At 38.5% G+C, this 13,307-nt stretch overlaps 1 protein-coding gene across 2 annotated transcripts in view; it reads left to right on the top strand.

Annotated features, from left to right (window-relative positions):
• Nucleotides 1-13,307, top strand: part of OTOA (otoancorin) — a 37,050-nt gene that overhangs the window by 1,838 nt on the left and 21,905 nt on the right. For both annotated transcript variants that reach the window (XM_075058418.1, XM_075058420.1), the window contains exons 6-17: nt 1,374-1,505; nt 2,939-3,174; nt 3,392-3,495; nt 6,312-6,418; nt 6,871-7,010; nt 9,506-9,629; nt 10,042-10,257; nt 10,805-10,972; nt 11,287-11,427; nt 12,022-12,077; nt 12,454-12,571; nt 13,077-13,150. In XM_075058418.1, the coding sequence (XP_074914519.1) occupies nt 1,374-1,505; nt 2,939-3,174; nt 3,392-3,495; nt 6,312-6,418; nt 6,871-7,010; nt 9,506-9,629; nt 10,042-10,257; nt 10,805-10,972; nt 11,287-11,427; nt 12,022-12,077; nt 12,454-12,571; nt 13,077-13,150 (1,616 nt within the window). The remainder of the gene's footprint in view (nt 1-1,373; nt 1,506-2,938; nt 3,175-3,391; nt 3,496-6,311; nt 6,419-6,870; nt 7,011-9,505; nt 9,630-10,041; nt 10,258-10,804; nt 10,973-11,286; nt 11,428-12,021; nt 12,078-12,453; nt 12,572-13,076; nt 13,151-13,307) is intronic.

Raw genomic sequence — 13,307 nt, 5'->3', positions numbered from 1 at the left:
AGCAGAAAGTAGGAATAGGATTTTTGGTTGCCTTTTTTCCCTAAGATTGCAGGAGTATGCAAGGCAGAAATAATAATAAAGAAGATATTTTTGCTTTTCCTCTGATGGAAAGCAGAACTTAGGAGTTTTCAGGCTCAGTGATTGTTTCTGAATTGTGTGTATACACATGCTGTTTCTCCACAGAATGGCAGGTTTCTCCCAGATTTTGACCGTGGCTGTGGTTTGCACTGCTTCTGATGGAATGAGAGGCTCCAGAGCATCCTACAAAACACATCCACCTTTTAAAGCTCCTCTGAACTCTGTTTTTGTAAATTATCAATGTGGAAGTGATATAGGAAAAAGTCGTTGTTCTTTATCCCTGGTCATTATGATTAGTTACAAACTGGTTTAAGTGGAGCTGTAGCCTGCTAATCAAAACCCGACCCCCTCCCTCCTCCCTACATGCACACACACACTCTAAGAAAGGAAAGTGTCAAATGTGCGATCTCTGAGCCTCAGGCATTCCCAAAAGCCCAGGGCCATGTAGCTCCACAGCGCTCAAACCTTTTCCCAAGCTCTGTTTCACTGTCACAGCTCATCCAAACCTACATGAGACCAGCGCTGCCTCTTCCCATTTGATTAGGGTTATTAACCATTTAAGGCTGTAAGCAGGCCTGGACCCCCTAGACAACAAGGACCTATCTTTGTTAATATTTGTTGGTGGCAATGCAAGCTAAGCAAAGACAACAAAGAACTGTTTCAACTCAAATTCCAAACCAATTCTGAAATAATTCTGTCAGGAATTAGAAGGGATTTTACTCCAGTCTGGTGCTAATGAGCCTTACAGTGCTTTCTGTTCCAATGTTATAATTCCCCTTAGATTTTCAAAACAGGCATGAGATTGTTAACTGGTAATGCAGTTTGATGTGAGAGAGACTATTTTTGCCTTATGACCTGGTACAGAGTTTTCCTCCCATCTAATTGCACATTTCCTTCCTTTTTTTAAGTAATAATAATATGCACATGGTACCTGATTTTTTCTGAGCTTTTTAAAAGTTTCATTTTCACAGCTCTGCTGTGTGAAGCAGGAAAGCATTATTACTCTTGTTTTATGAAGTGAGAAGCTGAGGCATTTTTGTTAAATGGCTCACTGGAGAGGACTCGCTCATGAAGCCAAGAACAGGATTTTAAAATTACTGACTGTCAGAATTACATTTAGATTATTTTTATTTACAGTTTGTGTTGAGTATAGTTATTCTAGTCATTGACAACACAGACAGTACAGGAGCTAAGCACTTATCTCTCCTTAAGCAGACATTTTCAGGGAGTAAAAGATGCCGCTAGTACAATAGTATGAGTTGTATGTATATTACACATATTTTTCTATATTTCAGATGTCCATAAAAAGTTACCTGAAGAACCTTTTATACCAGCCTAGGCAACTACTATCCGAATTTCAACAACTTGATCAGCAGCAGTTCCAAACTGCTATGAAGTATCTCTTCAACAGCAGAAAGGACCATCTTGTAAGTCACTTTGCATTTGTGAAAAAGAAAAGCTGCTGTCAGTGGTTTAGATAAATGGGAAGGGGCCAGACTGGGGGTCTCGCAGTGCATGCCATGCAGTTACTTAGCTGGCTTGGATTAGATTCCAGGAGCCTCTCTCGTTAGGTTGGATTTATTTCATTTAATTCTAGTTGTCTAAAAGTTTGGTGCCAAGTCCAATTCAGTTATGTGGATTTTCTGTGTAATTAGCAGAGAGAAATGTATCTCCAGAGAATGATTTACCTTCCTGTGCAAGTATCTCAGATAGGTAGGACCAGTTGTTCTCAGGGAGTATCTGCTTCTCTTCAGCGGCTACAAAGGGAGCCAAGATGACTAAAGAAGGTGAAATTAGTTATCTTGTTAATTAGTTATGGGAGCGTGCAAGCAAATTGTTAGGCAATTTGGAGGGGAGGCAGCCTAACATCATTTGCTTGCCTCTGTGGTATGTTCCCTGTGTGACCCATCTCAAAAGTCTCACTCAAAGTCAGCGAGTGCCACCCAGGGAGGATCTCCACTGCAGGGGTGGTATTGGAGCCTGATGTATGAGAGCACTTGGCATCTCCTCTGCTGGGAGGAAGGGCCTCCAGTGTGGGCATCACTGAGGGGGTGGAGATTAATATGGGAGAAAGGGAGAGCGTTTCCCCAGATGCATGAGGTGACTGCCCAGAACAAACACTGTATAATCCACTATTCAAACAACGTCCACTATTCAAACAACGGTGGAGCAGCTCCTGCTGCCAGAGCACACAGGATAGGTGTGCAGCGTGCACTGGGAGCTAGAGCAGTAGAGCATAAGCCCTTTCAATAAACTGTAAATTTTGTCTTCTCAAATGGCATACGAGTTTTTCCAGGACTGAAAATATTACATGAACAAATCACCAGGCCTGGGACTGTGAGCTCTGAACAGGCTGTCCTAGACACATCAACTTGTGAGACAGAGCAACCTAATAATCTATGCCCAACCAGCGTGACTTTATTCCCTGGGCTTGGTTCTTTGATGTTGCCCTGTCTTCTGGAGGGGATGTTTGTAGTAACGGCTGCAAGAAATACTGCTTGGGAAAAGGTCTGTTCCAGAAATGTCTACATATTAAATTATGTATGAAATAATACTCATTCAATTCCAATATCCTTTCATTTTCCAAATAACTAATTCTTTTATGACAGCACACAGTACAACTTCAGCCATTTGGATTATTTTTCTGTTCTTCATTTTGATTTTGTCAAAAGATTCAAGTTGGTCTCTGGCCAATGCCAGAAAGGAATTATCTGAAGTAATGCAACCAGGCGGTATTTTGCAGCTATTTTTCATGAGAACAACACCATATTTTTAGTAGAGTGCTTTCTGTCAGGGCTCAAAATGAACAATATATTGAATTAATCAAAGAGACGTTCTTTTAACCCTTTGTTGCTTGCAGGAAATGGGAAATATTATTCTTGATTGGGACAAGATTCGAGAGAGAATTTTTCAAAGCCCAGGAGTAAACAGGACCTTGTTCCATATAACACTGGATAAATGCTTTCTGACTCTGAGTGCTTTGGACTGTGTGGATATCCTAAGCCAGGTTTTGCGTGTGTCAGCGGTGAACTATCTCCAACCTGATGTCATTGGGAGCCTCCCAAACATTCTGCTGGAGGATGCTTTCAGAAACTTGTAAGACATTTATTTTGCAGACACAATTAATACTATGTAGTATTTGCTGACTATATACACTTTTAAAAAGAGGTTACTCTATGGTCTTAGTCTATTTTCCAGATACAGTTTTCTGCTTATGTGTTGCTGTGTCTAAAAACATTTGTTCATGTGCGTCATTTAAAACAAAATAAATAGTTAACTCATTAGTGAACTAACAGGCCCTTGTATCACTTAGATCAACAGTATTCAAGGACCTCTATGACAAAACCTCAGCAAATACACAGAGAGCTCTGTATGACTGGATGAAGCAGATTCTACAAAAATCCTACAACATGAGTGGTATGTTACGTACAAAGTATTTTCTTCTCGCTTATCATAAGAGAAAACCAGTCAGCAAAAGGCCTATCCATTGTATTGAATTGTTTCCCAAATTTAACACAAGTCTGTTTAAGAGTAGCTGTCTTGAATACCTTTGCTTCAGAATATGGTAAATATAATATATTTGTTATTCACAGCAAATAGGTCTCCAAAGATGCTTGCTCTTCATCTCTTCTGCACAGAGCTATACAGAAAGTCTCTGTACTCAACTCCTTTTTCTAAGACTTGAATAGGATACAATTGTCAGGTACTCTGCACAGGCGTGTTGTTCACTTCTGAACTCCTATTTAGACTAGAAAAATAGATCTGTCTCAGAATACATTAGCCAATGCACTGTTTAAAAATACGAAAGAAATGCAGGATGTTGTGAAAGTTCTACTGCACATGACACTGACTCATTCAGAAAAGGGACAAGGTAAAAACAAAGTTAATTAATTCTGATTTTATGCATTTTACCACATCTGTTTACCTTGTTAATGTGTCTTCAACAGATGTGCCACATCTGGGACAGTGCAGGACAGGCTCCACGAGGGGGCTGTAAAGTGGCAGCGGCACTGACACAACAGCCAGTGCTTCGGTTTCACTGAACATCCCAGCAGTGCTGTCGTGGTAGCATTTTGGACTTTTAGATGTGTACGTTCCTCCTCTTTCCCTGGAAATCAAAGGCAAAACGCCCGCTTCTTCAGTGGAGCTAAATTTGGTTCCTGGGACTTCTGCTGTTTCAAAATATCAGAGTAACCCGTTAAGTCATAGAGACAAAGTTCATGACGCTGCTATGAGGTGGTATTACTGCCAGCGCATTACTGGGGAAGCAAAGATGCAGAACTTGCCTGATGCTACTCAGCAGTGCTGGGAAAATCCCACAGCATCAGACATCTTGGGTTGTGTCTGAAACATGAGTGAACCCTCAGTTTGTGAAAGATCACCCAGCTCAGGAGGGACTGAGAATTACCATGCCTCTCTTACCTCCTGGTTGCTGCTTCAAATGCAAAGCAGCACGGATATGGTGAATCAACTCCTGAAGGCATTGGGTGTGGACTCATTACCAGCTAGTTCTGGTAGTGTGAGCTGCAGAACCCATCACTCCTGAGCAGGCAGGGTTGGACTGCTACCAACATACAGGTTGACAAGTCTAAAACTCACTCAAGTATATCTGCACACCACGGGTCACAGCACGGAGTGCAGGATAACGGAAGAGTCCTACAATAGTCTGATTTATTCACTTTTACTTTATATGTGGGTAGCACTCGGATCACCTAGGAAAGGGATCAGCCCTCTGCAGAAGCAGCATCTTCCTCAGTGAAGCTCAGCAGAAAAGAAACTTGAAAGAAGCCTCCTATTTGTGGTGCTTATGGGGCCACCTTCCAAGCATTTTTGCTGGTTTTGGTGACAGAGAGCTCACTGCCATGTCTCTGTTATCCCTGCAGAAATGCAGAGGGTTTTTCCATCATACTGTATCTCCCTGCTGTGTCAGGCAGCCCCTGCAGCTGGATCACTGGGTAGGCAGGACATGACATGGGATTTCTATATCTTAGAGTCAAACCTTTCAAGAAATTTGTCACTCAGCCAGTTATCACGTTTTGTATATTAAAAACACTGAGGTATTCAGAGACGAAGCATGCTGGTAGCCCTTGTGAAAAGAGGAGGCTGTAACTTTTGGATTTTGTACCTTGTTTAAAAATAACAAAACCGTTTTTGGGGATCACGGCTACCGTGGTTGGTAACTGCAAGTCGGTTCTGCTAAAGGCCACAGTCAACATCCTTAAATTGTTCTAGTTTTTGTTGAACTCTTTTATCATTACATTTCAACTCTCTTAATATTCCTGGTAATGGGAGGTAATATCACTTAAAAAAACAGAGGCCTGACAGGTCAGCTGGGAGCATTGTCTTGTCTCAGCTAAGGAGCTTAGATCTGTGTTTTTAAAAAAATTGCTTACTAAATGGGGTTCTTCAGCTTCTGATATTTATAGGCTGGCTTTTTTCAGATACTGAAAACTCCTCAAAATGCACTTACAATTTTATTTTAACAGAGTTGTGAATATCAGCACTGATAAGGAATATGTGCAGAGGTATCACAAGTTGAACCATCCAAATTATGACACCTTGGAGAACACACTATCTTTGTGGATCAGAGTACCCACCTAGTCCATAAATACTTATTTCTCAGGGATATTTGGATCTTGATTTCATTTTCAATCCTTGGGAGAATGTTACTAAATGAATGACATTTTTTAACTGTTATGCGGTGTTTTGTGTTTTTTGCCAACCTATTTCCATATAGGTATATGAATGATTTTTCATTTTCTCCATTATTGCTATCGCATATTGCTGAAGTAAGTGGTATCATCAATAATAATATATAAGATTTATAAAGTGTTACAAAGTATCATGCCTTCCTGGTGTTCTTAAATAATACATTTGATTAGGAAAACTGAATTTAAAAAATGCTGCTCCATATTTAATACTATTGGTTTAATTTTTCCTGTCCCATACTTTATCCATTTTCTATTTCAGCAACATAAAACATTAATCATTTTCATATGAGAAAATTCGAGATGTTTGAAACACTGTTTCATCTTCATTAAAAAATGTGTGGGCTCATAAAAATGTGGTGCTAAAATCTAGCTAATGAAGGGAACCTGACTCTCTCTGTTAAGGATTTTTCTGATTTGCAGATTTTTTTTGATTAGTTACCAATAACAATATACTGGGTACAATATATTTGAAAAATAATGTCTTCCTTAACATTGTAGTGAGTTTTTATTTGTACAAAACAGAGTTCAATGAATCAACTTCTTGGGTCAGTGCAGAAAACTTATGGATTTTGGGAAGATACATGGTCCATCTTCCGTTAGAAGAAATTCTGAAAATTAGTCTTAGTGAAGTAAGTAACAAAATGTGGTTGGATATATCATTGTCAAGTGATGTCAGCTACAAACAGTATGAACACAAATGCAAACTTAAACTTAAAAAAAAGTTTCTATATTTTAATTACTTAAATATAAAGTGAATCCAAATGCATTGTCAACCAAATATTCTTCTCTTTTTGGAATTTGAAAGTGCCTATCATTAATATGTAATTATTTATCTGTATCAGACTTCTGTGACTTGTACTGAAAGATAGGGACCAAAGACAGAAGACCCTCAAATTATTTGACAGTTTGACAGAGAATCGCTCATTCAGCTTTGCCTTCAAAAATACTGTATTATCCAAATCTGTCTTCTTCCTTTCTCTATAACGTGAATGCAGTCAATGAATTTAGAGTGTAAAACATATTTTTTATTGGATGTAATTGTTTGATAATCCTGATGCATGATTTTGTTTGTACTGGTCAGATAAGACTATTCATTAGCTATGACAATGCAACAAAGCAGTTGGACACGGTGTATGATATCACACCAGAGCTTGCACAAGCTTTCCTGGAAAGAATAAACTCATCAGGATTTGACATGAGAAACACTTCAACTATCTACAGGCAAGACTGCTTTTCTTTTTCTTTTATGGCTGTGTATGGAGAGAATGAATAAGTAAGGAGAAAAGAGAGGAGCAGTAAGTAGCTGATGAAATTGTTGACATGGCATAGCTTTTTCCTTCCAGCAGAAGAATCTAGTCTGAAGTCCAACCCTGTTTAGCAACAGTGAAGAATTGCTGCTTCACAAATTTTTGGAGGTATGCCTAATTAGCTAATGCTTTGTCTCCTGCTCCACAATGAGGAGTTGTCTATAGTATTAGTAGAAAGACTACAGCAGTATCTGGGAGACCCAGTCGAAGCTCTATCACATTGTACAGCGCAGCCATAAAATAAATTAGGATAGTGGGACATGAGTTGCCTTGGCTGTTTGAATCACAGATGATGGAGGTGTTTAATGGAAATCATGTTACAGTTAGGATTGAAGGAGGAAATCTTAGCTCATGCCAGCCAGGACTGCAAGTGGTTTTTAACTGACGTGGGTGTCACCAGAGAGGTCGCAAAGCGAAGAGGTCCTGTCCTCTTTGTCTTGCAGGGTGGAGATGAGCCATGTTTAAATGCGTGTGACTGTTACGTGTGTAAGCAGGAAACTGCATTTTCAGGGCTGTCAAATCAGCACTGAACTTACTTTAAGTGATAAAAAAAAACCCAACTGCTCTTACTCATAAATACGCAGTGAGCATGAGCTATCTGCAAGAAAGTGCTGTACTCCACATTTACATTTACACTGTTGTATCAATGGATGTATTTAGTCCCAAGACACTACTGTCTGAAGTTATTTGTAGTCTCCTTGGGGGATACCTTGGAGTTTTAAACTAATGGAGAATATGCTTTATGGCTTCAGAGCTCCTGTCATTATTGCAGTGTAACTCACTGACTTCCATGAGGTATTGCTGATTGTTGGAGGTGTAAGCAAGAGAAGAATTATGCCCACACTCTAAATTTCAATGTCAGAAATCTTAAAAATGATTTTACCGCTCACGAGAGGTGCCACATTCTCACAGATGAGAGAAATGTCATGCTCCATAATCCTTAATATATTCCATTTTTACAACACACTTATTTTATATTACTCATTTTAACCATACTGATGATTTAAATGCACTTTTACTTTTAAGAAGTAGTATTATTCATTGCTGCTAATCCCAGAGGAGATTAAGAGCTCTGGGTGGCTATGCAATAATGCATCAGAAGGTAATTATTTGTTATAAAAATGCTGTTATAGATGTTTCTTTGATTTGTATGTTAGTTTGATGATGTCCCATGAATTCAGATGGGCTGCTGAAGCAGTATTTTTTTACATTACTAAGCAGGTGGTTGTTGAGGGACTAGAGGAAGTAAAAGCTAAGCCTTTCTGTGCTGCACAATTTTACTGAGTGTGTGATATTGCTGCAGCATTGTCCACTGTTGATTTAATTCACATCTGGACATTATTGCCTAGACTCTGCCTATGCCTGCATCATTGAATTGCTAAAAAGCAAAGACTGTAGCAGGAAAGCTGGGCTTTGGCCACATCTTTGTAGGTTCTTGTTTTGTGTAAATTATGAAAGCAAAGACTAAGAGTTTACAGGGACAGGGGATTGATTCAGGGTTTCTACAAATGAATTCATCACCTTCACTATAAAGTCCAGAGAGAGAGATACACAATGCAGACCTCTTTCTTGGCAGGGCTGCAGGTAACGGCAGTAAATAAGCACAAGGCCTAAGTCAGGAGGCCACCTACAGCAGGCGCTTACCCTTGGTGGTATGACTGCTTCTCTCCACCAGCTATGGCTGTGGTTGAGCTTTACAGAGGTTAATGGAAATGCTGACTTAAATATTACAGCATGGGTACTGCAAAGAAAAATGAGCTCCACATCTGGTTCACAACACTGCTTTGCAAAGTGCTGTGCTGGCACAACTGAGACAGTGAACCTCAGCACGTCTTCTCCTAACCAGTGTTGAACTGCGCAGGTCTTCATCCATTGGCCAGTCATATGTTTGATGTGAAATACAGCAGGCTTTGTCTAAACCTGAAATGATAAAGAGGGTATGTAGCGCTCTAGATGCTGCTCTGACACATGAATGAGTTATGTTGCATGTGAGATCCAAGCAGGATTTAGAGTTCAAAACATCCAATCAATCCAGATAAGAGCTCAGCAAGCCACTTCTAGAAACTTATTAGTAGCCCTCCATCCTCTTCAAAGCAGAGATTATACTGCAAATTCTGCCAAAGGGAGTGGAGTCGTTAGCTGGGAAAACCCAACCACAGACAAAGGGAACCAGGAAAGCTAAATTTTTGACAGCACAAGCAATCTGGGTAGACTTCAGCTGAACACAGAGAACAGTGCATATGTCTTATACCCCAGTTTCAGGCTATGTGGACTGCAGTTTAATGCACTAGTGACAGACAGAAATGTCTCAAGTTTTGAGCGCAAGTAGGGTATACCATGCTATATTTGAGTTTTCTGAGAGTGACACCTTTTGTGTCAGAAGTTAGCTAATGTATTTCTTCTGTATAGGCTAGGTTTATTGGTTTGCTTTTATGATGGAATGGAACAGATGGATGCAGCTGTGGCCCGGGCTTTACTTCATCAAATGATTAAATGCAATCAGTTGAAAGGTTTCCAAGCTGAGGTTCAGAAGGTGGGTACTGTACTTGTTCTTCTTGACTAACCTAATCCTGAAAACAGAGGAGGAGGGACTTTATTCTTGAATATGGAAAGAAAAGAGTGAAAAAATCTGGGTATCTAAGAAATAAGTGGAAATAGTTCTTGAGCATATAATGCAAATAAAAGCCCATTTTGGTGTGGGGTTTTTTTTGGGTTTTTTTTTGTTTTTTTTTTTTTTACAGTGCTCATTCTTTTCTTATTCTGTTTCTTCCTGTTCCATATTCCTTTCACAACTGTGGTTCTGTTTTTGAATTTTTATGAAGTGTGTGGTCACTAAATGTTTGCCAATGCCTCTTCCAGAAACTCCAGTTAAATTTTTGGGTGATAATGGAGATCGGTTCTTGGCAGATTTTTATTCCCCATCTGCTTTTTTTTGTTTGCTTTAGCTCAAATCTCAACTCCTTAACATTGCCATGCAAAACCAGACATTGAATGATACCCTTGGATCTCTGTCAGATGCTGTGGTTGGACTAACTTCAAGTCAGCTGGAATCTTTGTCACCTGAAGCAGTGCATAATGCTATTGCAACATTAAACCAAGTCTCTGGGTGGGCAAAAAGCCAAGTTATGATTTTATCCAGTAAATACCTCTCTTATGAAAAGGTACCTCTGATAACAGCTTTCCTACCTTCTGTTTTTAAAAGTGAAATGGCTTTTTCTCAATATTAACCATAAATTTTGAAAAGTTTAGTACAGGGCTTCTTTTTAGTACTGTTAGTGGTCTGAACATTTTCTTTAAATCAAATAAAAACATCCAAGACTGTACCCCCCAAAGTAATTCTCTAGTAACAGAGAGGATGACTATTTGCATTTGGCAGTTGTATATACTATTTTGTCTGTGTCACTGCCCTAAGCAGAATTTTTATGATCAGAGATCCCAGACTATATATTCAAATATACCGTAATGGAAGGAATCAGGGTCTTCTCTGAAATTTCAAAAAAAGGAACCTCTGAGAAAATTGTCACATTTGTTCCCTGGACAGACTTGTCTGAATTGAAAGAAATCTGAGGAAAGAGCATCCCCGGGCAAGAAACGTATTAAGTATTCAACAGTAATAGTTTTGATTTATTTATTAACTTTTGCTTTTAAATATATCTGCTGTTCACAAGCCAGAACACTTTCTGTTTGTTTGTGCTGTTACCTCTGCAGGTTTTGTCATTTTATAATGTTAGTCAAATGGGCTCATTGGTAACTGGTATTAGCACCCAGTCATTCTACAGCATGAACCCAAAGGAGCTTTCTCAGATTATTCGAGGCACGACATCCCAATACTTATCTGATTTATCGCCTGCACAACAACAAGGGATCCTCAGGAAGGTGATTATAAACTCAAGTGTGTAGCAAGTTCTCTCTGCACAAGAGTACAATAACCAGATATGCAGAGCATGACTTAAAATGTTGTCACTGAGATGTGTGTTTTAGCTCAAAGGTTAATATTTCTAATGTTTTTTCTGAACATGAAGTATATTTTGAAGGCTCTCTGTTGCTTAGTTCCGTGGCGTTTTTAATACTGACATGTTTTTCCTTTATCCTCTTAAGAGAACTATTACACAGAATACAAAGAAGGGCAAATCCTGTAAATCTAAGCAGCAGTTCTGAAATGCCATGTATTTATCTGTTCCTCTATTTAGATAGCTGCATCTGGAGATTTTTCTGCATCAGTCAAAGATATACAAGGAGCTTTCTTTAAAGAAATATCTCTTTCTGGTTTATGGAAGCAGACTGGATATAATTCTTCAATGATGAAAGAAAAAGAACTAAGAAGAAGCCAGGTAAAAGTTATTATGCAGTTCCCATTCCACTGCAATTTAGTATGATGGAAGAATAGCAACAGTGTTACAATACATATGTGTTCAAGGAACATAGGTAAAAGGAAGGAACTGCCCCAAATATATCTTGATATAAACAACCAGGAGTCTTTTAGAGCCTAGGCAGCATTATGAGACAATGCTATGGAAGGGGTAGTGTTAATATGCTGAGTTTAAAAATCTTCAGGGTTCTGCCACATAAATTCTCTCTTTCCAGTACTGTATACTAGACATTTGCATGTACAATCAGCCCTTTGACTCTGAGAGGTGAAAGGTTGGACCAGATGATCTCCAGAGGTCCCTTCAAACCCGAATTATTCAGTGTTTGCGTGCCATGGACGTGTTTAACATCATCCCATAATGCCAGTCAGCGATGTCTTGTCTTGTGAAGAAGAAATTCAGCACTGGATGCCAAACCTTTTGGTTGGCCAAGGTGGACCATAGAAATGCCTTTAGAGTACATAAGAGAGTTAAGCATACAAAAACCTTGCAGTAGTTATTGTATCTTACGACTGGATTATCTAAGCTTAACTTTAAATATGGTGGGTTTTATTTCAGGCTTTGTATCTGTATGAATTACTGTCTAAGAAAAACTACCCTGTTGACCTTCTAAGGTAGGGATGTTAGTCTCTCTTGAAATGGGGTTTAAGTCTAGTTTTGTGATGAGAATAACTCTGAGGTAAACAATATGTGGTTATTTTGTACTATCTTATGTTACTCATTCCTTGATACCACAGGATAATTCACCTTCCTCATTAAAAAGGGTCTCCAAATCCAAACTCAGGATCAAAGCATTGCAGAGGCTTTAGTATTTTAAGGCTCAGTCAATATTTTTCAGTTTGATTACATTTTTACTTTCAATAGCCTTTTGGTTACAAGAAATGGGAAAGAGAGGTGGTCAAGAAACTGTATCTTAGAACATGGTTGTGGGTAGTAAGGACTAGATCCTGCTTAAATATTCAGAAGATTGAACTTTACTTTTCCTCTCAGCACAGGACAGCTTGTGAAAGGAGTAACTTGTCAACTCATTGAAAGTATGAGCACAGACGTTTTTTTAAACAATTTTAAATTGTTTGAAATGAATCTTCATCTGCTTTCTCCATATCAGGTAAAACCAAAAAAAGAGTTTGTGTACATAAACATACTACCCAATATCCAAACTGTAGGTAAATTAGAATTTGGTTAATTCTTTCTTTTTTTTTCTTTTTTTTTTCAAAATCTTGTATGTGTGAACTTGTCTGTTAACATATTTCATTTAAATCTTTTATGTGTGAATTTGGTTTTGTACTTAATTTTGACAACTTCATTTGTCATGTACAAATTGCAAGAAATTCCTACAGTCCTTCTAAATTGCTAATTCATGAGTAATCTGTTTGGAAATATATGTAAGTTTCAAAAACATGCAAATGCTTTCATGCACCCAAATATAGGATGTTTCATCTCTGATGTCTACAAAACCAAAACTCTAAACAACTTAAAAGCAAAGAAAATTGCTCTTTGACGAGAATATGCACAGTTTTATATATGCTAATTTATAAGCCGTAAACAAACCATATTTTCATTCTTCTCAGAATTTCCAAATGTTTAAGATCTTAAATTTTTGTTGCTTTTAGGTTAATTGTTTGGCTTGGAAGTTTTGGAAAGTCTCCAGTGCATCTATTCCTCCCTTCCTCTTACTGGTGCTTCCGTGAGTTACATCTTTACTACATCTTAAGTTACTGCATTTGCAGCAGTACATTCAGAGTAGTCCTTCTGAGGACTTTGTTAATAATCTCTTCAGTTCTAAGAAAACTGATGATTCAAACAAATGGTAATTTATAAAAAGTGGTTACTGACTATAGCCA

This window comes from Buteo buteo, chromosome 27 (assembly GCF_964188355.1).
Source record: "Buteo buteo chromosome 27, bButBut1.hap1.1, whole genome shotgun sequence".
In the NCBI taxonomy this organism is placed as follows: domain Eukaryota; kingdom Metazoa; phylum Chordata; class Aves; order Accipitriformes; family Accipitridae; genus Buteo; species Buteo buteo.
Note: the sequence above shows the minus strand (reverse complement) of the source record. Positions and strands in the feature narration are given on the sequence as shown.